This window comes from Rhinoraja longicauda, chromosome 15 (assembly GCF_053455715.1).
Source record: "Rhinoraja longicauda isolate Sanriku21f chromosome 15, sRhiLon1.1, whole genome shotgun sequence".
NCBI lineage: Eukaryota > Metazoa > Chordata > Chondrichthyes > Rajiformes > Arhynchobatidae > Rhinoraja > Rhinoraja longicauda.
The window spans coordinates 10,510,891-10,535,828 of record NC_135967.1 but is presented as its reverse complement, the minus strand read 5'-3'; the positions used below and the strand labels follow the sequence as shown (position 1 = coordinate 10,535,828).

Below are 24,938 nucleotides of genomic sequence, written 5' to 3'. Positions count from 1 at the left end.
CGTGTGTATTGTAGACCTGGTGTGAGCGGGACACGGAGAGCTATTTCCACGCTTTACCTGCAAAATAAAGGAAGAGGAAATGAGCGCGTTCACCGCCCTGAACCAATGCCTGAACCGAGCCAGTCCCCTGCACAAGGCTCGAAGTCGAGAGATAAGAGGTCCGTGGACTCTCCGGAGCGACCGACCGTAAACAGGGCGCAGGTGGAAACCTCCACAGCTGGCAGACCTACCCCACTCTCTCTCCCAGCCTGTCTCCCACTCTCTCTCTCCCACCCAGCCTGTACCACTCTCTCTCCCAGCCTGTACCACTCTCTCTCTCTCTCTCTCTCTCTCTCTCTCTCCCAGCCTGTACCACTCTCTCTCTCTCCCACCCAGCCTGTACCACTCTCTCTCCCAGCCTGTACCACTCTCTCTCCCAGCCTGTCTCTCACTCTCTCTTTCCCATTCTCTCTCTCTCCCATTCTCTCTCTCTTCTATTCTCTCTCTCTCCCACTCTCTCTCCCCCAGCCTCTCGCCGACAGGGATCGTTCCAAAGCAGAGTTCGGTTTGAGTTGCCCGCCCGGCGCCCCGGGAGCGGACAGTGAGGATGTCGAGTGTCCCAGCAGGTGTAGGGTGGACGCGGTGGCTTTGCCTCCTGGTGGTCCTGTCGGAGACCATGAGCAAGGTGGACCTCTGGCCAGACGCCATCATCAACATCACCCACGTCTCCCCGGGGTCCAACCACACTTCCAGCGAGTTAGTGCGGGGCGCCTTTGGCAACGGTTCGCCCAACAGCCGGGCAGCCGGGTGTGTCCGGGCACCGAGCTCCGAGGATGCACTGGCCTGCGAGCCGGGCATTGACTTCAGCGGCACCGAGTCCCCTTGGGTGGCGCTGATAGAGAGGGGCAACTGCACCTTCACGGAGAAGATTGACAACGCAGCGGGCAGGGGGGCGACTGCCGTGGTGATCTACAACAAGAACGGCTCTGGCGACGTATTCAACTTCGGCAGTGATGGTAAGCGCACACTTACGTTCACATTCATCCAGAGGTTGTGGGAGCAAGTAATATCGCAGCACTCTCTCTCTATATATATATATATCATTGTAATTACAAGAGTGCTGCAAATATACAAATACATATTGAAATATATAGAAATTAATTAAATAAGTCATTGTCATAAAATAATGTCAATATATATATATACAAATACATATTTAAATATATAGAAATAATAGTATCGCAGCACTCTCTCTCTCTCTCTCTCTATATATATATATATATATATACACACACACAAATACATATTGAAATATATAGAAATGAATAAGTCATAAAATAATGTCAATATATATATATATATATACAAATACATATTGAAATATATAGAAATTAATTAAATAAGTCATAAAATAATACGTCATTACAAATACATATTGAAATATATAGAAATGAAATTAAATAAGTCATATAATAATAAAATAATATAAAATAATAATAAAATCATGTCAATATATATATATATACAAATACATATTGAAATATAAAGAAATTAATTAAATAAGTCATAAAATAATACGTCATTACAAATACATATTGAAATATATAGAAATGAAATTAAATAAGTCATAAAATAATAATAATAATAAAATAATATAAAATAATAATAAAATCATGTCAATATATATATATATCTATACAAATACATATTGAAATATACAGAAATGAAATAAAATAAGTTATAAAATAATAAGTCAGAAAATAATGTCAATATATATATATATATACAAATACATATTGAAATATATAGAAATGAAATTAAATAAGTCATAAAATAATGTCAGACACTTCAGCCTGAAAAAGGGTCCCGACCTGTAACATCCTCTGTCCATTTTCTCCAGAGATGCTGCCTGACCCGCTGAGTTACTCCAGCATTTTGTGTCTCTCTCTTCGTCTAACCCAGCATCTGCAGTTCCTTCCTGCACTCTAGTATAAATGAGATAGCAGTGTAGGAAAATAACTGCAGATGCTGGTACAAATCGATGGTATCGCAAAATGCTGGAGTAACTCAGTGGGTCAGGCAGCATCTCTGGAGAGAAGGAATGGGTGATGTTTCGGGTCAAGACCTGTGTAGATCAGTAAGGTGCCCGGAGGACGTTCATAATAATATATTCCTTTATTCGTCCCACAACGGGGAAACTTACAGTGTTACAGTAGCAAAGTGGATAGCAAGAGATCATTCATTATAAATAAAAGTAAAGACAAGCATAAATTGTCATCAGTTTACTGTGTATTTTTAACTGTTACTGTTGACTCATCTGCTGGAAGCAGTGCTGGTTGTGCAGTCTCACAGCAGCGGGAAGGAAGGACCTCCTATATTTCTCCTTCACGCATTTGGGGTGAAGGAGTCTGTCACTGAAGGAGCTACTCAGTGCAGTGACAGTGTCCTGCATGGGGTGGGAGTCGTTGTCCAGCAGCGATGTTAGCTTTGCCATCATCCTCCTCTCTCCCACCACCTGCACTGAGTCGAGGGGGCAACCCGGGACAGAGCTGGCCTTCCTGACCAGCTTGTCGAGTCTCTTCCCCTCTGCCACTGAGATGCTGCTGCTCCAGCAGACCACTCCATAGAAAATATCTGATGCAACCACCGTGTTGTAGAAGGTCCTTAGGAGTGCCCCCTGCACTCCAAAGGACCTGAGTCTCCTCAGCAGATAAAGTCTGCTCTGACCCTTTATGTATAGCGCATCGGTGTTTTTGGTCCAGTCCAATTTATTATTGAGGTAAACACCCAGGTACTTATAAGAGTGCTTTCCATGCTGCAAAGTGGCGATTATATGATCATCAGACTCTTATGATAAAGTTGTTGCCCCCTTTTTAGCTCTCCTTTCCAATACTCCTTCACCAAACATAGTTTTCTTTCCACTGCAGTGCTAATGCATTGCCAGTCACGGGACATCCAAGTGGCAAAGATAGACACAGAGTGCTGGAGTAAATCGGAGGGTCAGGTCGCATCTCTGGAGGACATGGATGGGCAACGTTTTGGGTCGGGACTTTTCGTCAGAGTTAAGTGTTTGAAGAAGGGTCCCGACCCGAAACACCTGCAGAGGGCGTGCAGCGTAGGTTTACTAGGTTAATTCCCGGAATGGCGGGACTGTCGTCCGTTGAAAGACTGGAGCAGCTGGGCTTGTATGCACTGGAATTTAGAAGGATGAGAGGGGATCTTATCGAAACATATAAGATTATTAAAGGGGTTGGACACGTTAGAGGCAGGAAACATGTTCCCAATGTTGGGGGAGTCCAGAACCAGAGGCCACAGTTTAAGAATAAGGTGGTAGGCCATTTAGAACGGAGATGAGGAAAAACTTTTTCAGTCAGAGAGTTGTAAATCTGTGGAATTCACTGCCTCAGAAGGCAGTGGAGGCCAAGTTTCTGGATGCTTTCAAGAGAGAGCTAGATAGAGCTCTTAAGGATAGCGGTGTCAGGGGTTATGGGGAGAAGGCAGGAATGGGGTACTGATTGAGAATGATCAGCCATGATCACATTGAATGGTGGTGCTGGCTCGAAGGGCCGAATGGCCTACTCCTGCACCTATTGTCTATTGTCACTTATCCATGTTCTCCAGAGATGCTGCCTGCACGTTGTGTCGATCTTTGGTGTAAACTCACATCTGCAGTTCCATTTTATTCCATTCAAGTTGCAGTCTGAAGAAGGGTCCCGACCCAAACATCGCCTGTCCATTCCCTCCCCAGGCGCTGCCTGACCCGCTGAGTTTCTCCAGCACTTTGCATTGGGTCTCAAAATAGTGTGCATTTGGTAAGGGAACCAGAGAACGTTACAGACCGTGGGAGTTTGGCTGAACAACTCCATTTCTCCTGACTTCACTCCACATCTCACACTCAAGTCAAAATTTAGACACAAGGAACTGCCGATGCTGGACTAGTCAAAAACAACAACAAAGTGCTGGAGTAACACAGCGGGTCAGGTAAAATCTCTGGAGGACAGGGATAGGCGAAGTTTCGGGCGGGGACCCATCATTAGTCTGAAGAAGCTTCCCGACTCAAAACGTCAACTATCCGTGTCTTCCACAGATGCTGCCTAACCAGCTGAGTTTCTCCAGCATTTTGTTTTTGTTCAAAGTAAAGATCTACCTCAGTTGTGAAAATTCCAATCAGCCAGATTTCCACCAGGCTTCCAATGAAAACTGAATTTCCATGAAGTTGCTTCTCCATGTGCAACTCTGGAAAATCCTCTAAATCCTCAAGAAAAGTATGGCTAATTCCATCTTCATTCCAGAATCCAAAAAACAAGCAGGGATAGGTGAATGCAGTCAGGAAACCTCCAAGACTATTTCAAAACATAACCCAAAGTATTTCATCCTGGGGTCTCCAATAAAATGACACGAGGCACCAACACATCCTAAACTAACACGTCTGTCCAAAGCATTTTCTCGGGATGCATCACAGCATAGTTTGAGAACAGCTCCATCCAAGACCTTGCAGACAAGAAATTGCAGAGAATGTGGACGTAGCCCAGAACAACCTCCCTTCCATTGACTCCATCTTTACTTCATGCGGTCTCGGCAAGGCCACCAGCATAATCAAGGACCAGTCTCACCCAGGTCACCCCCTCTTCTTCCTTCTCCCATCAGGCAAGAGCTACAGAAATGTAAAAACGTACACCTCCAGATTCAGGGACAGTTCCTTCCCTGCTGTTGATGGGCAACTGAACCATCCTATCACCAATTAGAGAGTGGTCCTGACCTACCATTTACCTCATTGGAGACCCTCGGATTATCTTAAATCAGACTTTACTGCACTAAATATTATTCCCTTTATCTGCACACTGTGGACGGCTTAATTGTAGTCATGTATAGTCTTTTCACTGACTGGATAACGCACAACAAGAAAGCTTTTCACTGTACTTCAGTACGCATGACAATGATAAACTAAACAGAGCAATTGAGTAAATGGAGTCCAAGACTACTTTACCCCACTCCTGCTCGACAGTATCCTGAAGTTACCGCTGTTAGTAGAAAGTTACAGTGCCCCTCCATAAAGAAAAAAAATCACATGTGGTTAAAGTGCACATTGTCAGATTTTATTAAAGGCCATTTTTATACATTTTGGTTTCACCATGTAGAAATTACAACTGTGTTTATACATCGACCCCCATTTCAGGGCACCTTGATGTTTGGGACACACGGCTTCACAGGTGTTTGTAATTGCTCAGGTGTGTTTAAATGCTTCCTTAATGCAAGTATAAGAGAGCTCTCAGCACCCAGTTTTTTCCTCCAGTCTTTCCATCACCTTTGGAAACTTTTTTGCTATTTATCAACATGACCAAAGCTGTGCCAATGAAAGTCAAAGGAGCCATTATGAGACTGAGAAACAAGAATAAGACTGTTAGAGACAACAGCCAAACCTTAGGCTTACCAAAGTCAACTGTTTGGAACATCATTAAGAAGAAAGAGAGCACTGGTGAGCTTACTAATCACAAAGAGACTTGCAGGCCAAAGAAGGCCTCCACAGCCGATGACAGAAGAATTCTCTCTATAATAAAGAAAAACACCTGTCCGACAGATCAGAAACACTCTTCAGGAGTCAGGTGTGGATTTGTCAATGACCACTGTCCGCAGAAGACTTCATGAACAGAAATAGCGGCTACACTGCAAGATGCAAACCACTGGTTAGCCGCAAAAATAGGATGACCAGGTTACAGTTTTCCAAGAAGTACTTAAAAGAGCAACAACAGTTCTGGAAAAAGGTCTTGTGGACAGATGAGACGAAGATTAACTTATATCAGAGTGATGGCAAGAGCAAAGTTTGGAGGAGAGAAGGAACTACCCAAGATCCAAAGCATACCACCTCATCTGTGAAACACGGTGGTGGGGGTGTTATGGCCTGGGCATGTATGGCTGCTGAAGGTCCTGGCTCACTTATCTTCATTGATGATACAACTGCTGATGGTAGTAGCATAATGAATTCTGATGTGTATAGACACTTCCTATTTGCTCAAGTTCAAACAAATGCCTCAAAACTCATTGGCCAGCGGTTCATTCTACAGCAAGACAATGATCCCAATCATACTGCTAAAGCAACAAAGGAGTTTTTTCAAAGCTAAAAAATGGTCAATTCTTGAGTGGCCATGTCAATCACCCGATCTGAACCCAATTGAGCATGCCTTTTATATGCTGAAGAGAAAACTGAAGGGGACTAACCCCCAAAACAAGCATAAGCTAAAGAAGGCTACAATACAGGCCTGGCAGAGCATCACCAGAGAAGACACCCAGCAACTGGTGATGTCCATGAATCGCAGACTTCAAGCAGTCATTGCATGCAAAGGATATGCAACAAAATACTAAACATGACTACTTTCATTTACATGACATTGCTGTGTCCCAAACATTATGGTGCCTTGAAATGGGGGGACTAGGTATAAACGCTGCTGTAGTTTCTACATGGTGAAACCAAAATGTATAAAAATGGCCTTTATTAAAATCTGACAATGTGCACTTAAACCACATGTGATTTTTTTTATATTACAAATCTCAAATTGTGGAGTGTAGAGGCAAATAAATAAATGATGGGTCTTTGGCCCAAAGATTATGGAGGGCACTGTATTTCGAACTTAATGTTAGTATCAAGGAAAGACACAAATTGCTGGAGTAACTCAGTGGGTCAGGCAGCACCTCTGGAGAATATGAACAGGCGAATATGGATGGTTGGGCCACCTCTTCAGACTTTAGTCGTGTTAGTATTAGTATCTGTGGAAACTGGTCAAAGATATTGGAGTGGACTAATGGAGAAAATAGGTGGAGTAATGGCGGTTATATGAATAGCAGCAAATGTAAATCTGCTTCTTTAACTGTAAACTATTGTAAGTTATGCCATTGTTTGGATAAGAGGTGTGACCAGCAAACATTGGTACTGGCGTGGGGAAGGGCGGGGGGGGGGGGGGGGAAGGGGGGGGAAGGGCGGGGGGGGGGAAGGGCGGGGGGGGGGGAATGTTCTCATTGTCCCGTATGAAGAGCTTTGCTTTTATTATCCAGGTAAATCATTTCATACATAAGTACAATGGTCAGTGCAAAAGAGAAAATAAACAGAGTACAGAATATGGTGTTACAGGGACAGCAAAATTGCTGACTTAAAGAAGTCCAAGGGCCACAGCAAGATAGATTGGACGATTGGGAAATTCATCCCTAGAATATGTGAAGTCTTATCAAGAGTCCAATAGCCGTGAGGAAGAAGCTATTCTTGAATGTGTAGGAAAGAACTGCAGATGCTGGTTTAAATCGAAGATAGACACAGAATGCTGGAGTAACTCATTCACAGAAGCATTCCTTCTCTCCAGAGATGCTGCCTGTTCCATTGGGTTACTCCAGCATTTTGTGTCTAGGCTACTCTTGAACCTGCTGGTACGTGTTTTTAAGAATTTGCATCTTCTGCCTGGCAGGAGATGGGAGAAGAAAGAATGACGGAGGTGTGAGTGGTCCTTGATTATGTTGGCTGCTTTCATGGAGTCAGAGACTGTTATGCTACCCCCTGCCTCAACTACCTCCTCAACCAACGCGCCACACTCTGAATGAAGAGCATGAACTGACAATGGGCCGAGAGGTTGGTCTGTGTGAGATGGACTGGGCCGCGTTCACAACTCTGCAATTTCTTGCAGCCTTGGGCAGAGCAGTTGTCTTATGAGATCAGAGGTGATCTGGGAAATGTAGATCTAATGGCTGGCAATTCCATCCCATTGGTCTCCCAAACGCTTGTGGATATATGTGGGTTGACTGTCATATGTTGAAAGACTGGAGCGACTAGGCTTGTATACACTGGAATTTAGAAGGATGAGAGGAGATCTTATCGAAACGTATAAGATTATTAAGGGGTTGGACACATTAGAGGCAGGAAACATGTTCCCAATGTTGGGGGAGTCCAGAACCAGGGGCCACAGTTTAAGAATAAGGGGTAGGCCATTTAGAACTGAGATGAGGAAAAACCTTTTTCAGTCAGAGAGTTGTGAATCTGTGGAATTCTCTGCCTCAGAAGGCAGTGGAGGCCAATTCTCTGAATGCATTCAAGAGAGAGCTGGATAGAGCTCTTAAGGATAGCGGAGTCAGGGGGTATGGGGAGATGGCAGGAACGGGGTACTGATTGAGAATGATCAGCCATGATCACATTGAATGGCGGTGCTGGCTCGAAGGGCCGAATGGCCTCCTCCTGCACCTATTGTCTATTGTCTATAAACTGGATGTTTAAGACCTGTGCTCAAGTTGCGGCCTAACCGTTATTAACACAGTCTCCCTGCTTTTGTGCGATGTGTAAATTTTTTTTTTTAGTGAAACCCAGGATCCGTTGTGCTTAATGTACCCCTAATACTTCACACGCTTAACGTATCTTGCCACTTTCAAAGATTTCTTCACATATACACCAAGGTCCCTCTGTTCCCGTGTGTCCTTCAGAGCGGTAAAATGTATCTATATTACATATTCTCCTTTCTATTTTTCCTTACACTTTTCTTTTCTGAAGTACTGTACAATGTTAGATTAACACATGCATTATTCTAGGTGATTCTGACAGAAATATATTGATTGCATTATCACCGTGCCATAGATGAAATGACTTCTACCTTTTTTGGTTTGCCTTGTTCAGCAAAATATATTCCCTTGGTCAGCAAAATATAGTCCCTGGTTCCCCTCTCTATCCCCTCCCCTTCCCAGTTCTCTCACTAGTCTTCCTGTCTCCGACTCCATCCTATCTTTGTCCTGCCCCCTCCCCTAACATCAGTCTGAAGAAGAGTCTCGACCCGTAACGTCACCCATTCCTTCTCTCCCGAGATGCTGCCTGACCTGCTGAATTACTCCAGCATTTTGTGTCTACCTTCGATTTTAAACCAGCATCTGCAGTTTTTTTCCCCTATATTCAGTATCTATCTTGTAACTACTGGCCTCTCCTTTCTTGGAAACAATTAAAGATGTGATTTACTGCTTCTCACCTTAGTGCTGTAAGGGAACTTTGAGGCTGTTAAACTTAAAAGAAGATACAAAGTACTGGAGTAACTCAGCGGGTCAGGCAGCATCCCTGGAGAACATGGATTGATAATGTTTCAGGTCGGGATCCTTCTTCAGATGAATTGTGGGATAGGGGTGGGGGAAAGAAAGCAGGAAGTGAGGAGGGGCAGGACAAAGTCTTGCAGGTGAATACAGGTGATGGGGTGGGGTAAGATAGGGAGATAGTTGGACAAAGGTCAGAGATGAAAAGATAGGTGTGAAACAAAAGAGTTGTGAATTGTGACGCTGGAGGAAGGAACATAACTGGAAGTGGAGGGGGAGGGAAGAAATAGCTGAGAGTCCAGGTTGGGAGGGGGGGGGGGGTGGAGGTATAAAGGAATAAAGGAGAGGGGCAAGATTTGTAGTTACCCAAAATTGGCAATACCATTGGGCTGTAGGCAATGAGGTGCTGTTCCTCCAGTTGCAGGTGACCTCACCCAGGCAATGGAGGAGCCCAGTTAAGTCTTCATGGGAATTGGAAGAGGAATTAAAATGGTCAGCAACCAGGAGATCCAGGAGGCCTTGGAGGACCGACGCAAGTGTTTAGCGAAGCAGCGGCTGAGTCTACGCTTGGTGTCGTCGATGTTTAAGGCCACATCGGGAAGAGTGGATGCAGTAGATGAGGTTAGAGGTAGTGCACGTGCTCCTCTGTCTCACCTGGAAGGGGTCCCTGGATGGAAGTGAGGGAGAAAGTACAGGGTCAAGGGTCAAGTCAAGTCAATTTTATTTGTATAGCACATTTAAAAACAACCCACTTTGACCAAAGTGCTGTACATCTGATTAGGTTCCAATGGAAAAAAAAATGAAGCATACAGTAGCACGCAAACAGTTCACAGCGCCTCCTCAATGAGCCTCAAACGCTAGGGAGTAGAAATAGGTTTTGAGCCTGGACTTAAAGGAGTCGATGGAGGGGGCAGTTCTGATGGGGAGAGGGATGCTGTTCCACAGACTTCCACAAGGGTCAAGGGTTACATCTCCTGCAGTTGCATAGAAAGTACCTAGGGAGGGGGTGGTTCGGGTGGGAAGGGATGAGCGGACCAAGGATTTGCGGAGGGAGCGGTCTCTGTGGAAGGTGGAGAGGGGTGGGGATGGGAATATCTGACAAGCGGTGGAATCTGGTTGTTAAACTTGCTATCTCTATGGAGTTTACACGTTCTTTTCTGACTATGTCCATTAACCATTTAAACTATAAATCTACTTGTGTGTGTTCCTAATTGCTGCCGTAACTAGATGTTACTCTTCATGATCCGTGTATCAGAATATTCAGGTCCCTCTGAACACCAATCTTTTACAGTCTGAAGAGGAGACCCGGCCCAAAACTTTGCCTGTCCATTCCCTCCACAGATGCTGCTTGCCCATTAAGTTATAGAGTCATAGAGTGATACAGTGTGGAAACAGGCCCTTTGGCCCAACTCGCCCATACCGGCCAACAATGTCCCAGCTACACTAGTCCCACTTGCCTGTGTTTGGTCCATATCCTTCCAAACCTGTCCTATCCATGTACCTGTCTGACTGTTTCTTAGACAATGGGATAGTCCCAGCCTCAACTACCTCCTCTGGCAGCTTGTTCCATACACCCACCACCCTTTGTGTGAAAAAGTTACCCCTCGGATTCCTATTAAATCTTTTCCCCTTCACCTTGAACCTATGTCCTCTGGTCCATGATTCCCCTACTCTGGGCAAAAGTCCCTGTGCATCTACCCGATCTATTCCTCTCATGATCTTATATACCTCTATAAGATCTCCCCTCATTCTCCTGTGCTCCATGGAATAGAGTCCCAGCCTATTCAACCACTCCCTGTAGCTCACACTCTCTAGTCCTGGCAACATCCTTGTAAATCTTTTCTGAACCCTTTCAAGCTTGACAATATCCTTCCTATAACATGGTGCCCAGAGCTGAACACAACATTTTAAATGCGGTCTCACCAACGTCTTATACAACTGCAACATGACCTCCCAACTTCTATTCTCCGGCACTTTGGGTTTAACCCTTTTCACTTTTACATCATTAAAAAAAATGCACCAGGTTTTTATTATTTCTAACTAAATGTTTAGCCTCGTGTCTTTTCACATTATATGGGTGGCACAGTGGTGCAGCTGATAGAGCTACTATCTCTCAGTGCCAGAGACCTGGGCTCGACACTGACCTCGGGTGCTGTCTTTCATTCTCCCCAGCGTGGACCCCGTGGGTTTTCTCCAGGCTCCCCACTTTCCTCCCGCATCCCAAAGACGTGCGGGTTTGTAGGACGCACTCAGTGGGTGAACTCTGTGGTCCACATCTTTGGGATGTGGGAGGAAACTGGCGCACAGGGAGAACGTGCAAACTCCACACAGACAGCACCTGAGTCAGGACAGAATCTGGGTTTCTGGCACTGTGTGGCAGCAGCTCTACCCGCTGCACCTCTGTGCCGCCCTTCGGCAGGATCGTCATTCGTGCATCCAGTCTGTCAGAGGTAGATAATGTTCAATGGGATTTCTCATTCTTCTAAACTCTTGTAAATATCAATCCAATCGTTCAATATCTCTTCATACATCTGTCCTGCCAGGGACCCTATCATCAGTTCCTTCACAACGTATTCCAGTAACTTGCTACCAGCTAGTCTATAGTACACTTTCTTCCTCTCCCTCCTGTCTGAAGTGCTGTTGAGATAGGGTCAGATCTGGACTCAGAATATACTTTGCAGAATGAAAACTACACTGAATAATAATGATTTTCAGTCCTGAAGAAATCAGGAATGTATCCCAACCTGATAGGGCGGCACGGTGGCGCAGCGGTAGAGTTGCTGCCTTACAGCGAATGCAGCACCGGAGACTCAGGTTCGATCCTGACTACGGTTGCTGTCTGTATGGAGTTTGTATGTTCTTGCCGTGACCTGCGAGGGTTTTCTCCGAGATCTTCGGTTTCTTCCCACACTCCAAAGACGTACAGGTTTGTAGGTTAATTGGCTGGGCAAATGCAAAAATTGTCCCTAGTGGGTGTAGGATAGTGTTAGTGTGCGGGATCGCTGTGCGGCACGGACCCGGTGGGCTGAAGGGCCTGTTTCTGCGCTGTATCTCTAAATCTAAATCTAAATCACCTATCTGTGTTCTCCAGAGATGCTGTCTGACCATGTTCTCCAGAGATGCTGAGGACCCACTGAGTTACTCCAGCACGATACAGCGTGAAAACAGGACCTTCAGCCCAACTTGCCTATAACGGACAACATGTCCCATCTATACTAGTCCCGTCTGCCTGTGTTTGGCCCATATCCATCCAAACCTGTCCTATCCATGTACCTGTCTAACTGTTTCCCGAATGTTGCAATAGTCACTGCCCCAACTACCTCCTCTAACAGCTCGCTCCATACACTCACCACCCTTTGTGTGATAAAATTACCCTTCAGATTCCTATTTAAATAATTTCTCCTTCACCTTAAACCGATGTTTTCTGGCTCTCGATTCCGCTACTCTGGGCAAGAGATTCTGTGCATCTACCCGATCTATTCCTCTCATGATTTTATGTACCTCCATAAAATCCCCCCTCATCCTCCTGTGCTCCAAGGGATCGAGTCCCGGCCTACTCAACCTGTCCTTTTGTGTAAACCAGCATCTGCAGTTCCTTGGTTCTAGGTTTTGACTGCTCCACTGCAAAGTCTCCTGAAGGTGTGCCTGCTGTAAGGAAGTTCTCCTCTCTCCGAAGGGGAGTTCCGTGAGGCCCTCTCTTGCTGCTCCCCCTCCGTGACTCCTGCTGCTACCTGGCTCGACAACCATGTTTTAACCCGGACTCACTACCACAGCCGGGTGTGTTTCCTCAGAAGGGTCCTCTACCCAAAGTGTCACCTATCCACGTTCCCCAGAGATGCTGCCTGACCGGCTGAGTTACTCCAGCACTTTGTGTCCTTTTGTGTAAACCAACACCTGCAGCTCCTTGTTTCTGCATTGTGCGCGATGCACGAGTGGTTTCCCCTGACTGAAATGGTATCAACTTATGACTCGGGTCATCGTTACTCGGGTAACTGTATGTTAATTAATCATAGTTTAAAGGAGTGGGTTAATGGGCTTGTGGGCAGTTAGTTAACTTGCTACCAACTAGTTTCTAGTTCCCTTTTCTTTCTCGCCCTCTCTCACAACCCATAAAAAATTAGTTAATAGATTGCCACTGGGATTGATACAGTTGAATGTAGAGATACTGAGAATGTATGAAGAGTTTTTGTTCCGAATAGATTTTATTTTTGAAATATACAGAAATGAGATTGTCAATGATGGGTGGTGTTGTTCCACAGGGAACAATGTATGACTCACAGCTGTTGGCTATTTGGGCATGACAACCTAGAGTACAATCGAGGATCTGAGCGTCAGACCTGCCTCAGTGCTCCGGTTCAGTCCTCGTTTCTGGTGCTGCACAGAGTTTGTATGTTCAGCCAGATGCTCCTGGTTTCCCCCCAGAAACTCTAGGTTCCTCCCACATCCCAAATGGTGCAGTGTGTAAGTTATTGGCTACTGTGTGTGTGTGTCTGTGTGTGTGTGTGTCTGTCTGTGTGGGTGTCTGTCTGTGTGTGTGTCTGTCTGTGTGGGTGTCTGCCTGCATGTGCCTGTATCTGTGTGCGTCTGTGTGTGTGCATCTGTGTGCGTCTGTCTGTGTGGGCGTCTGTCTGTGTGTGTCTGTCTGTGTGTGTCTGTCTGTCTGTCTGTCTGTGTGTGTCTGTCTGTGTGTGTCTGTCTGTGTGTCTGTCTGTGTGTCTGTCTGCGTGTGTCTGTCTGCGTGTGTCTGTCTGTGTGTCTGTGTGTGTGTGTCTGTGTGTGTGTCTGTCTGTCTGCGTGTGTCTGTCTGCGTGTGTCTGTCTGCGTGTGTCTGCGTGTGTCTGCGTGTGTGTTTCTGTGTGTCTGTCTGTGTGACTGTCTGTGTCTGTCTGTGTGGGTGTCTGTCTGTGTGTGTGTCTGTCTGTGTGTGTGTCTGTCTGTGTGTGTGTCTGTCTGTGTGGGTGTCTGCCTGCATGTGCCTGTATCTGTGTGCGTCTGTGTGTGTGCGTCTGTGTGTGTGCGTCTGTGTGTGTGCGTCTGTGTGTGTGCGTCTGTGTGTGTGCGTCTGTGTGTGTGCGTCTGTGTGTGTGCGTCTGTGTGTGTGCGTCTGTGTGTGTGCGTCTGTGTGTGTGCGTCTATGTGCGTGCGTCTGTGTGCGTGTCTGTCTGTGTGTGTCTGTCTGTGTGTCTGTCTGTGTGTCTGTCTGTGTGTGTCTGTCTGCGTGTGTCTGTCTGCGTGTGTCTGTCTGCGTGTGTCTGTCTGTGTGTCTGTCTGCGTGTGTATCTGCGTGTGTCTGCGTGTGTGTCTGTGTGTGTGTGTCTGTCTGTGTCTGTCTGTGTGGGTGTCTGTCTGTGTGGGTGTCTGTCTGTGGGTGTCTGTCTGTGTGGGTGTCTGTCTGTGTGGGTGTCTGTCTGTGTGGGTGTCTGTCTGTGTGGGTGTCTGTGTGTCTGTCTGCGTGTGTCTGTCTGCGTGTGTCTGTCTGCGTGTGTCTGTCTGCGTGTGTCTGCGTGTGTCTGCGTGTGTCTGCGTGTGTGTGTCTGTGTGTGTCTGTGTCTGTCTGTGTGGGTGTCTGTGTGTGTCTGTCTGTGTGTCTGTCTGTGTGTGTGCCTGTCTGTGTGTCTGTCTGTGTGTGTGTGTCTGTGTGTCTGTGTGTGTCTGTCTGTGTGTGTCTGTCTGTGTGTGTCTGTCTGTGTGTGTCTGTCTGTGTGTGTCTGTCTGTGTGTGTCTGTCTGTGTGTCTGTCTGTCTGTCTGTCTGTGTGTGTCTGTCTGTGTGTGTCTGTCTGTGTGTGTCTGTCTGTGTGTGTCTGTCTGTGTGTGTCTGTCTGTGTGTGTCTGTCTGTGTGTGTCTGTCTGTGTGTGTCTGTCTGTGTGGGTGTCTGTCTGTGTGGGTGTCTGTCTGTGTGGGTGTCTGTCTGTGTGGGTGTCTGTCTGTGTGGGTGTCTGTCTGTGTGGGTGTCTCTGTGTGTGCGTCTGTCTGTGTGTGCCTGTCTGTGTGTCTGTCTGTGTGTGTCTGTCTGTGTGTGTCTGTCTGTGTGTGTGTCTGTGTGTGTCTGTCTGTGTGGGTGTCTGTCTACGTGGGTGTCTGTCTGTGCGTGGGTGTCTGTCTGTGTGTCTGTGTGTGTGTGTCTGTGTCTGTCTGTCTATGTTTTCTTTCATTGTTCTATCTGGGACGTACGACAATAAACACTCTTGAGTCTTGAGGGTGGGTGGGGAAGGAGGTGGGGTAGAATCTGCAGGAATGAACCCCAACTAGTCACAGGGAAAACAAACTGCACACAGGAGGTGAGGATCAGCCTGGGTCCCTGGCTCTGTGAGGCAGCAGCACTGACGGCTTTGTTATCAGTTTTAGTTTTGGAGATGCAGCATGGACACAGGTGCTTTGGCCTACCGAATCCACACTGACCGTTGATCACCCACACACTCGTTCCCCCAAGTGTTATCCCACTTTTGCATCCAACGCACTAGGGAGAATTCACAGGAGCCAATTAACTTACAAACCTGCACATCTTTGGAATGTGGGAGGAAACCAGAGCACCCGGAGAAATCTCACGCTGCCACAGGCAGAACGTACAAACTCCGTACAGACAGCAACCCATAGTCAGGATCAAACCCAGGTCTCTGGTGCTGTCAGGCAGTAACTCTATCGCTGCACCACTGTGCCACCTGTACCACTATAAAATCCTCATTGTACACCTGAGGATTTAAAACAAATGGAATAAATCTGTTATAAAATACTATTATCAGTATCAATAATCACATATTATTATTTCACAAAATGCTGGAGTAACTCAGCAGGTCAGGCAGCATCTCAGGAGAGAAGGAATAGGAGACTTTTCGGGTCGAGACCCTTCTTCAGACTTCTTCAGAAGGGTCTCGAACGGAAACGTCACCCATTCCTTCTCTCCTGAGATGCTGCCTGACCTGCTGAGTTACTCCAGCATTTTGTGAAATAAATACCTTCGATTTGTACCAGCATCTGCAGTTATTTTCTTACATCACATGTTATTATATTGTTGTATAAACTGATCTACTATGGAAAAAAAATCTACTACCCTTGCCTGGTCTGACCAACAGGTGATTCCAGACCAACTGATACGATAGTCTCACAAACACCATTGTTCAGCTTTATTTGGAGATGGACACAGAAAGTCAGCTTTGCCAATGGTATCTTTCCTAATTTAGTTTAATTTAGAGATACAGGGTGGAAAAGGCCCTTCGGCCTACCGAGTACGTGCCGACCAGCAATCCCTGTGCACAAGGTCATTTGGAATAGGAGTAGAATTCGGCCATTTGGCCATCAAGTCGTTCAATAATGGCCGTTCAATAATGGCTGATATAGCTCTCCCTCCTAATCCCATTCTCCTGCCTTCTCCCCATTACATCTGACACCAGCAGATCTGATACACTATCTTACACACTAGGGACAATGTACAATTTACAGAAGCCAAATTAACCTACAAACCTGCATGTCTTTGGAGTGTGAGAAGAAACCGGAGCACCTGGAGAAAACCCTTGCAGTCACAGGGAGAACGTACATGCTCCGTACAGACAGCACCCATAGTCAGGATGGAACCTGGGTCTCTGGTGATGTAAGGCAGCAACTCTAGTACTGCCCCACTGTCCCACCCCAAATAAAGCAGTATCTTCTTGCAATGACTCAATAAATTCCTAAAATAAAAAGAGTGCGAGGTAGTGTGATTCATTTGGAGGAATATGTATCTCGGAGCGAGGGAACAACAGATATCCGGGAGTCTGTGTTACCTCCGGGCAGATTATCAAAAGTAGCAGTTTAGTTTTGCAAAGCCACGGAAATGCAAAAATACAAAGGTGTTAATCACTGGTAAGACTGAACTGGAGAAGCAGTCAAGTTATAAATGCTTTAGATGTTTGTTCCTTTGGAGGGATACGCATCATGTGTAGGCGGAGGTGATTAGTTGATCTTGGACTTTAGACTTTAGAGATACAGCGCAGAAACAGGATCTTTGGCCCACCGAGTCCACACCGGCCACCATCACCCTGTATACTAGCTCATCCTACACACAAGGGACAATTTTACTGAAGCGAATGAGCCTACAAACCTGCACGTCTTTGGAGTGTGGGAGGAAACCGGAGCACCCGGGGAAAACCCACGCAGTCACGGGAAGAACATACAAACTCCTTACAGAGAGCACCCATGGTCAGGATCTAACCCGGGTCTCTGGCACTGCTGTACTTGGGAATTTATAGCCACAGAAGGCTGTGGAGGCAAGTCAATTGACATTTTTAAGGCAGAGATATATAGATTCTTGATTAGCACTGGTGTCATCGGATAGGGGGGCAGTGTTAGCAGTGAGGAGGATGCAAGGAGGCTACAACGTGACTTGGATAGGTTAGTTGAGTGGGCAAATGCATGGCAGATGCAGTATAATGTGGATAAATGTGAGGTTATCCACTTTGGTGGCAAGAACAGGAAAGCAGACTATTACCTGAATGGTGGCCGATTAGGAGAAGGGGAGATGCAAAGAGACCTGGGTGTCGTGGTACACCAGTCATTGAAAGTAGGCATGTAGGTGCAGCAGGCAGTGAAGAAAGTGAATGGTATGTTGGCATTCATAGCGAGGGGATTTGAGTATAGGAGCAGGGAGGTTCTGCTGCAGTTCTACAGGGCATTGGTGAGACCACACCTGGAGTATTGCGTACAGTTTTGGTCTCCTAATCTGAGGAAAGACATTCTTGCCATAGAGGGAGTACAGAGAAGGTTCACTAGATTGATTCCTGGGATGGCAGGACTTTCATATGAAGAAAGATTGGATAGACTCGGCTTGTACTCGCTGGAATTTAGAAGATTGAGGGGGGATCTTATAGAAACTTACAAAATTCTTAAGGGGTTGGACAGGCTAGATGCAGGAAGATTGTTCCCGATGTTGGGGAAGTCCAGAACAAGGGGTCACAGTTTAAGGATAAGGGGGAAGTCTTTTAGGACCGAGATGAGAAAGTTTTTTATCACACAGAGAGTGGTGAATCTGTGGAATTCTCTGCCACAGAAGGTAGTTGAGGCCAGTTCATTGGCTATATTTAAGAGGGAGTTAGATGTGGCCCTTGTGGCTAAAGGGATCAGGGGGTATGGAGAGAAGGCAGGTACGGGATACTGAGTTGGATGATCAGCCATGATCATATAGAAGGGCCAAATGGCGTACTCTTGCACCTATTTTCTATGTTTCTATATCGGAAGAAGGTAGGAGACTAGAGTTATGAGGGAAAGATGGATCAGCCATGATTGAATGGCAGAGTTGACTTGATGGGCCGAATGGCCTAATTCTACTCCTATCACTTATGAACACTCCATCATAGGTGTACAAGGAATAGAACTAGGGACTGAATATTTAACCCTGAGGAGCACCAGTGTTGAGGGTCTACTGAAATGATACCAGAACTGAGAAGTTCTGATCATCAGGACAAACTGAACAGGTTACTTTTCCCTCTTGGGAAGAGTAGATGTATGGTTGTAGAAACAAAGAACTGCTTGTTTATACCAAAGATAGATACAAAGTGCTGGAATAATTCAGCGGGTCAGGCAGCATTTCTGTCGGAAGGGTCCCGAAACGAAATGTCACCTTCCTTTATCTCCAGAGATGCAGCCTGACCCGCTGAATAACTCCAACACTTTGTGTCTATCATAGACATAAGGTTACTTGCTAGAAATTGTTAAAATTGTAAGATTTTGAAGGCGTTGATGGTAAAGACATTGTGCACGTCAAATCAAGTCCAGTTTGTTCTCATACACACAAGTACAGTTAGGTGCAGGTGCAGTGAAAATCTCGCTTGCTGCAGCATCGCAGGCACACAGACAATGCAAAAAAACATAAGCTATCCAAGACAGTGAAAAGAAAAAGGCTGTACAAAAATAAAACATTAGAGGAAACCAAAATCAGAAAAACAAGACCATGGTAATATAAGGGATGCTCCACAGTGTTCCGTTGCTGAGCTGGGATTAGGGTTCTGCAGGTCGGTTTAAGGACTTAATTGTCATAGCAAACGGGCTTGTTCCTGAACCTGGCGATGTGGGTCTTGCTTCTATGATTCTCTGGGGAATAATTTACCCAGGATTAGTTAAAATGAGGAACCAGGTAGTGCGTGGAGCAGCTGAGGGAACAGGTGTGTTTAGTATGTAGAAAAAGGACGAAGAAAGAAAGGGAGGAGCTTGTTGATGTGGTTGGGAGCTCCAAACATCCTCATCATCCAGATTGCCTGGTTTCTGGATTGAAAATACTCAGAACGTCTTTGTAAATAATATTTATGTCATGTTTATTACCTTAAGCCATTCAGCACAGAACTCGGGTGCAGTTTGTTCTCTGGGCTTCATTATACGAACAAATAAATTATTGCTACTTGAAAAAGTTTACTGGATTGACATCCTTCTGTTTAAGATTTCTCCATATTTCCGCAAGCATATTTCAAAATGTATGTCTTTCTGCTTTTATCTCAATACTGTGTAAGGTGCGATATAAATGTAGGCCATTGTAAATATTCCACGTATTCAGAATCTACAATTAGAAGCACAACCATAACTTTCAGAAAATGATTGAAAGATTCAGATTCTGGGTGCAAAAAGATCCATCTCTCGATGCCTGAAGATGAATGCTTTGAATTCCTTAATGAACTGATAATTGACCTATTTTCAATAGATGAGCCAAAGGCCTCTCAAGTACTTTGGCAAGCATCTCTTTGTACTTGAATTGGCCTTTTCAACCCAAGCCTCAGGGGATTCAACCAACACCTGCGCTCGGTCCGCGTTAACCAATCTGATCTCCCGGTGGCTGAGCACTTCAACTCCCCCTCCCATTCCCAGTCTGACCTTTCTGTCATGGGCCTCTTCCAGTGCCATAGTGAGTCCCACCGGAAATTGGAGGAACAGCACCTCATATTTCACCTGGGCAGCTTGCAGCCCAGTGGTATGAACATTGACTTCTCCAACTTTAGATAGTTCCTCTGTCCCTCTCTTCCCCTCCCCCTTCCCAGATCTCCCTCTATCTTCCTGTCTCCACCTATATCCTTCCTTTGGCCCGCCACCCTGACATCAGTCTGAAGAAGGGTCTCGACCCGAAACGTCACCCATTCCTTCTCTCCTGAGATGCTGCCTGACCTGCTGAGTTACTCCAGCATTTTGTGGATAGACTGGGTGACTCAACTTTGAAAGCATTGTTGGAGTTGAACTGGTGTTTTATAAAGTAAAGTACTTGCAGGATAGGATTGGTATCCAAACCTTGAAAGCTCGATACACAGACACAGGGGCCGGTACTGTCAGTGGTGGGTATATGGCTGTATGCTTTCTTGATGATGGACACAAAGTGCTGGAGTAACTCAGCGGGTCAGGCAGCATCTCTGGAGAAAATGTGAGGGTGACGTTTCAGGTCGGGACCCTTCTGCGGATTTCAGACTGAGTCTGAGAAAGGGTCCCGGCTGAAACATCACCCACCCTTTTTCTCCAGAGATGTTGCTTGACCCGAGTTACTCCAGCACTTTGTGTGTATCTTTGGTATAAACCAGCACAGTTCCTTCTTTCTGCTTTCCTGGTGGACAGGTTTGTCAGTGAGGGTCAGGCATGCTAAAAGAAACATTTTGATTAGCTACGGTCACAAGTTTAGTTAGGTTAGAAGCCTGAAATGTAAGATACCTCTATCCTGAGCTGTTTTACTAAATACCATACGATAAAAAAAAACGTATTCTGAAAAAGGGTCTCGACCCAAAACGTCACCCATTCCTTCTCTCCAGAGATGCTGTCTGTCCCGCTGAGTTACTCCAGCTTTTTGTGTCTATCTTTGGTTTAAACCGGCATCTGCAGTTCCTTCCGACACAGCTTGTACTCTACATTGTCTGCCGGTCTCAAGATGTGTCAAACTGCTGGTGAAATACGTCAGAGGGGGTAGTCATTGTTGTAACATTGTAATGTTAGATAATCTAAGTTGCATTGGGATTGGTTATGGTCTATTATTGTCACGGGTGTCGAGATATGGTTAAAAAAAACTTTGTTTTGTATTCTATCTTGGTAAAAATTCAATTCATTAATACAATCAAACCACACAGATATAGTGTAACAGTGACAGGGAACGTGCAGATAAAATAAATAAGACAAGGGCCGCAATGCCTAGAGTACAGAGAATGCTTTCCTGCTTTATAAGAGTTCCATTCAAGAGTCTGATAACTGTGGGAAAGAAGTTGATGTGTCAGAAGGAGCTGCAGATACTGGTTTACACCGAAGGTAGACACAAAATGCTGAAGTCACTCAGCTGGACAGGCAGCATCTGTGGAGAGAAGGAATGGGTGATATTTCGGGTTGAGACCCTTCTTCAGATCTGGTGATGGGTGCTTTCAAGCTTCTGTATCTTCCACCCAGCAGGAGAGGGAATGACTGGGTGTGTGTGGTCTGTGATTGTGTTGGCTGGTTGCCCGAGTCAGTGTGAAGTGTGGATGGAGTCAATGGGTGGGTGGAAGCAAAGCTGGTTTTGTGTGATCTTTTGTGGGCTGTGTCGACAACTCTGCAATTTCCTGCTATCTTGGGCAGGATGTTTGCCAAACCAAGCTGTGATGCATCCAAATGAGTTGTTTCCTATTGAAACCTATACAAATTGGAAAGAGTTATTGGAGATGTGCCAAGTTTCCTATGTCTTCTGAAAAAAACGTAATGGTGTTGGTGTGCTTCCTTGGCCTTACTATGAATTATCAGATATTTACCCATGTCTCCCTGCACTCAACCCATTCTGGAACTCCTCCTTCATGAATTCCTTCTTGACCCACTTCCATACCATTGATTCTTGAAGCAGAGAGGATTCAAATTTTTATCTACGGTCCTTCTCAAACCCCTTTAATCATTATTTTCATATTTTCTAACTCTCGAAGCAGGCATAAATATGTGGGCTGAGACTCCAGTCCAGTTGGGCTCCACTCCAGTGAGTGCTGTGCCGTTAGAGGTGCAGCCTTTCAGCTGAGGCATTCAACAATTGGGCAGTGCAGCGATAGAGTTGTTGCCGCACAGCGCCAGAGACTCTGGTTCGATCGTGACTACGGGTGCTGTCTGCGTGGTGTTTGTACGTTCTCCCTGTGACCGCGTGGGTTTTCTCCAGGTGCTCCGGTTTCCTCCCACACTCCAAAGACGTGCAGGTTTTTTGTGGTTAATTGGCTTCTTTAAATTATCCCCCGTGTGTTGGATAGTGCTAGTGTATAGGGTGATCGCTGGTCGGTGCGGACTCAGTGGGCTGATGTTTCCGCGCTGTATCTCTAAAGTCTAACAAGTCCCAGTCTGCTCTCGGGTGGAGTTTCTTTTAAATACCTTGATGATTTTTCCATGTGTCCGTCAATCAATAGTACTGATAAATAGATTGGAGGCGCAAGAGAGCTTGTTGAGGCAGGTACTGTAATAACGTTTAGAAGATATCTCGAGGGACATGAGCTAAACCTGGGCAGGTGGGACTAGGGTAGATGGAGCATCTTGTTCGTCATAGACGAGGTAGGCCATAGGGTCTGGATTCTAAGGCTTTAAGACATTGCAGATGCTGGATTCTGGACCCTACATCTGCCCCACCTGGTTCCATCTCCCATCATCTCTCACCTCATCTGGTTCTACCCACCTCCTACCAGCCCCTGTCTCACCCCTCGCCACCTTCCCTCTTCACTCTCAGTTCTGATGCAGGGTCTCAGACTGAAACGTCGACCATCCCTTTGCCTCCAGAGATGTACTTCTGACCTGCTGAGTTCCTCCAGCACTTTGATTTTGGCTGTAAAACAGAGCATCTGGTCACATTGCTGGTTGCGGGAGATTGCCGTGACAAAATGGGACGTCATGCCTCCCCCCATCATCTCAACTGGATTTTACATGTACTGAAGATAGACACAAACTGCTGGAGTAGCTCAGCGGGTCAGGCAACATTCTCTGGAGAAAAAGGATGGCTGTCGTTTCGGGTTGGAACCCTTCTTCAGACGATAAAACATGTAACATATACATGTGTATATGTATACCTTGTATATGTATATCGATATCTAGTTTTGAGTTTTAGAGATACAGTGGGGAAACAGGCCCTTTGGCCCACCTAGTCCGCGCCGACCAGCGATCCCTGCTCTTTAACACTATCCTACACACACTAGGGACAATTTACACATACACCAAGCCAATTAACCTTCAGTCTGAAGAAGGGTCTCGACCCGAAACGTCACCCATTCCTTCTCTCCCGAGATGCTGCCTGACCTGCTGAGTTACTCCAGCATTTTGTGAATAAATCGATTTGTACCAGCATCTGCAGTTATTTTCTTAACCTACATGCTTGTGTGTCTTTGGAGTGTGGGAAGAAACTGAAGATCTCGGAGAAAACCCATGCGGACACGGGGAGAACGTACAAACTCCTTTCTTCACTTATCTATACTTCACTGCTATGACAGGAATCATAGTCAGAGAGTCATAGAGCATGGAGACAGACCTCTGGCCCACCAAGTTCACGCTGACTGTCATTGAGAATGTGCATAGTGCCTGCAACATGCAAGTCTTTCATTCCAGTTCACTCCCTGCTTACTCTATTTTATTTCCTTCTGCCATGTGAAGCAGACACAATTCTGACGACATTTAAAGTTGGATGTGGGGCCAGCCATGATCTTGGTCTGGGTGGTGCAGTGTTTTTTCTCTCTGAAATATATTTCCTTCTCCAAGGCGAACAAAACAGTCAGATTTGATGTGGTTTTAAATTTCCTACATTGCTAAGATTTTCCATACTTGCTTCAAAAAAGGACTCAAAACCTCCTTATACTCCAACTATTGACACTAAGTTACACCTGCTGCAGTTTACTGAACTGTTGCAGTGGCTAAGCAAATACATAATCTAGTGAAGCATCTGCCCTCTTGCCGAGTTTATAGGTCACGTTATCGAGCAGTCAGTGATTACCCATATAAAATTACTTGTACTTTCATCCCTTCTCTCAGCTGTAGGAGTTGCCCACTTGTTTTCTCCAGGCATGAAGTGATGTGTTCATATCGCTCCTTGTTACAGAATATGGCTGAGTCATTTTCTCAGAGTTGGGTCGTTCAAGGTACCGCAAGAGTCAAGAGTGTTTTATTGCCATATGTCCCAGATAGAACAATGAAATTCTTGCTTGCAGCAGCACAACAGAATATGTAATCAAAGTACACTGTAAACAATATCATAAAAATATGTATGTGTGTACCAGTATGTGTATATATACACACACTGAACTTTTTTTCTCTCTTGATTATTACACACACACACACACAAACACACACACACACACACACAAACACACACAGAGACACAGACACACAGACACACACACCCAGACACACTAATAGTGCAATAACAATAATAATAATAGTCTATTGCAGTTCAGAGCTTATTTGAGATTGTCGTGATTAATAGCCTGATGGCTGTAGGGAAGAAACTGTTCCTGAACCTGGACGTTACAGTTTTCAGGCTCCTGTACCTTCTTCCCGATGGCAGGGGTGAAATGAGTGTGTGGCCAGGATGGTGTGGGTCTCTGATGATGCTGGCTGCCTTTTTGAGGCAGCGACTCCGATAAATCCCTCTGATGGTGGGGAGGTCAGAGCTGGTGATGGATTGGGCAGTGTTCACAACCTTTTGCAGTTTTCTACGCTCCTGGGCATTCAGGTTGCCGATCCAGGCCATGATGCAACCAGTCAATATGCTCTCGACTGTACACCTGTAGAAGTTCAAGTCTATCGTCTCTGACGTACCAAATCTCCGTATTCTTCTCCAGAAGTAGAGGCGTTGATGTACTTTATTTATAGTTGCATCTGTAACAACTATAACAATGGGACCGCCCCCTCCCCTGACAGCAGTCTGAAGAAACGTCTCAACCTGAAACGTCACCCATTCCTTCTATCCTGAGATGCTGCTTGACCCGCTGAGTTACTCCAGCT

At 45.7% G+C, this 24,938-nt stretch overlaps 1 protein-coding gene across 1 annotated transcript in view; it reads left to right on the top strand.

Moving 5' to 3' along the window:
* Window positions 1-432: 432 nt before the first annotated feature.
* rnf128b (ring finger protein 128b) overlaps window positions 433-24,938 on the top strand; it is a 133,789-nt gene continuing 109,283 nt past the window's right edge. Inside the window, exon 1 of the mRNA XM_078411921.1 lies at window positions 433-995. Within this exon, the coding sequence (XP_078268047.1) occupies window positions 587-995 (409 nt within the window). The 5' untranslated portion in view covers window positions 433-586. The remainder of the gene's footprint in view (window positions 996-24,938) is intronic.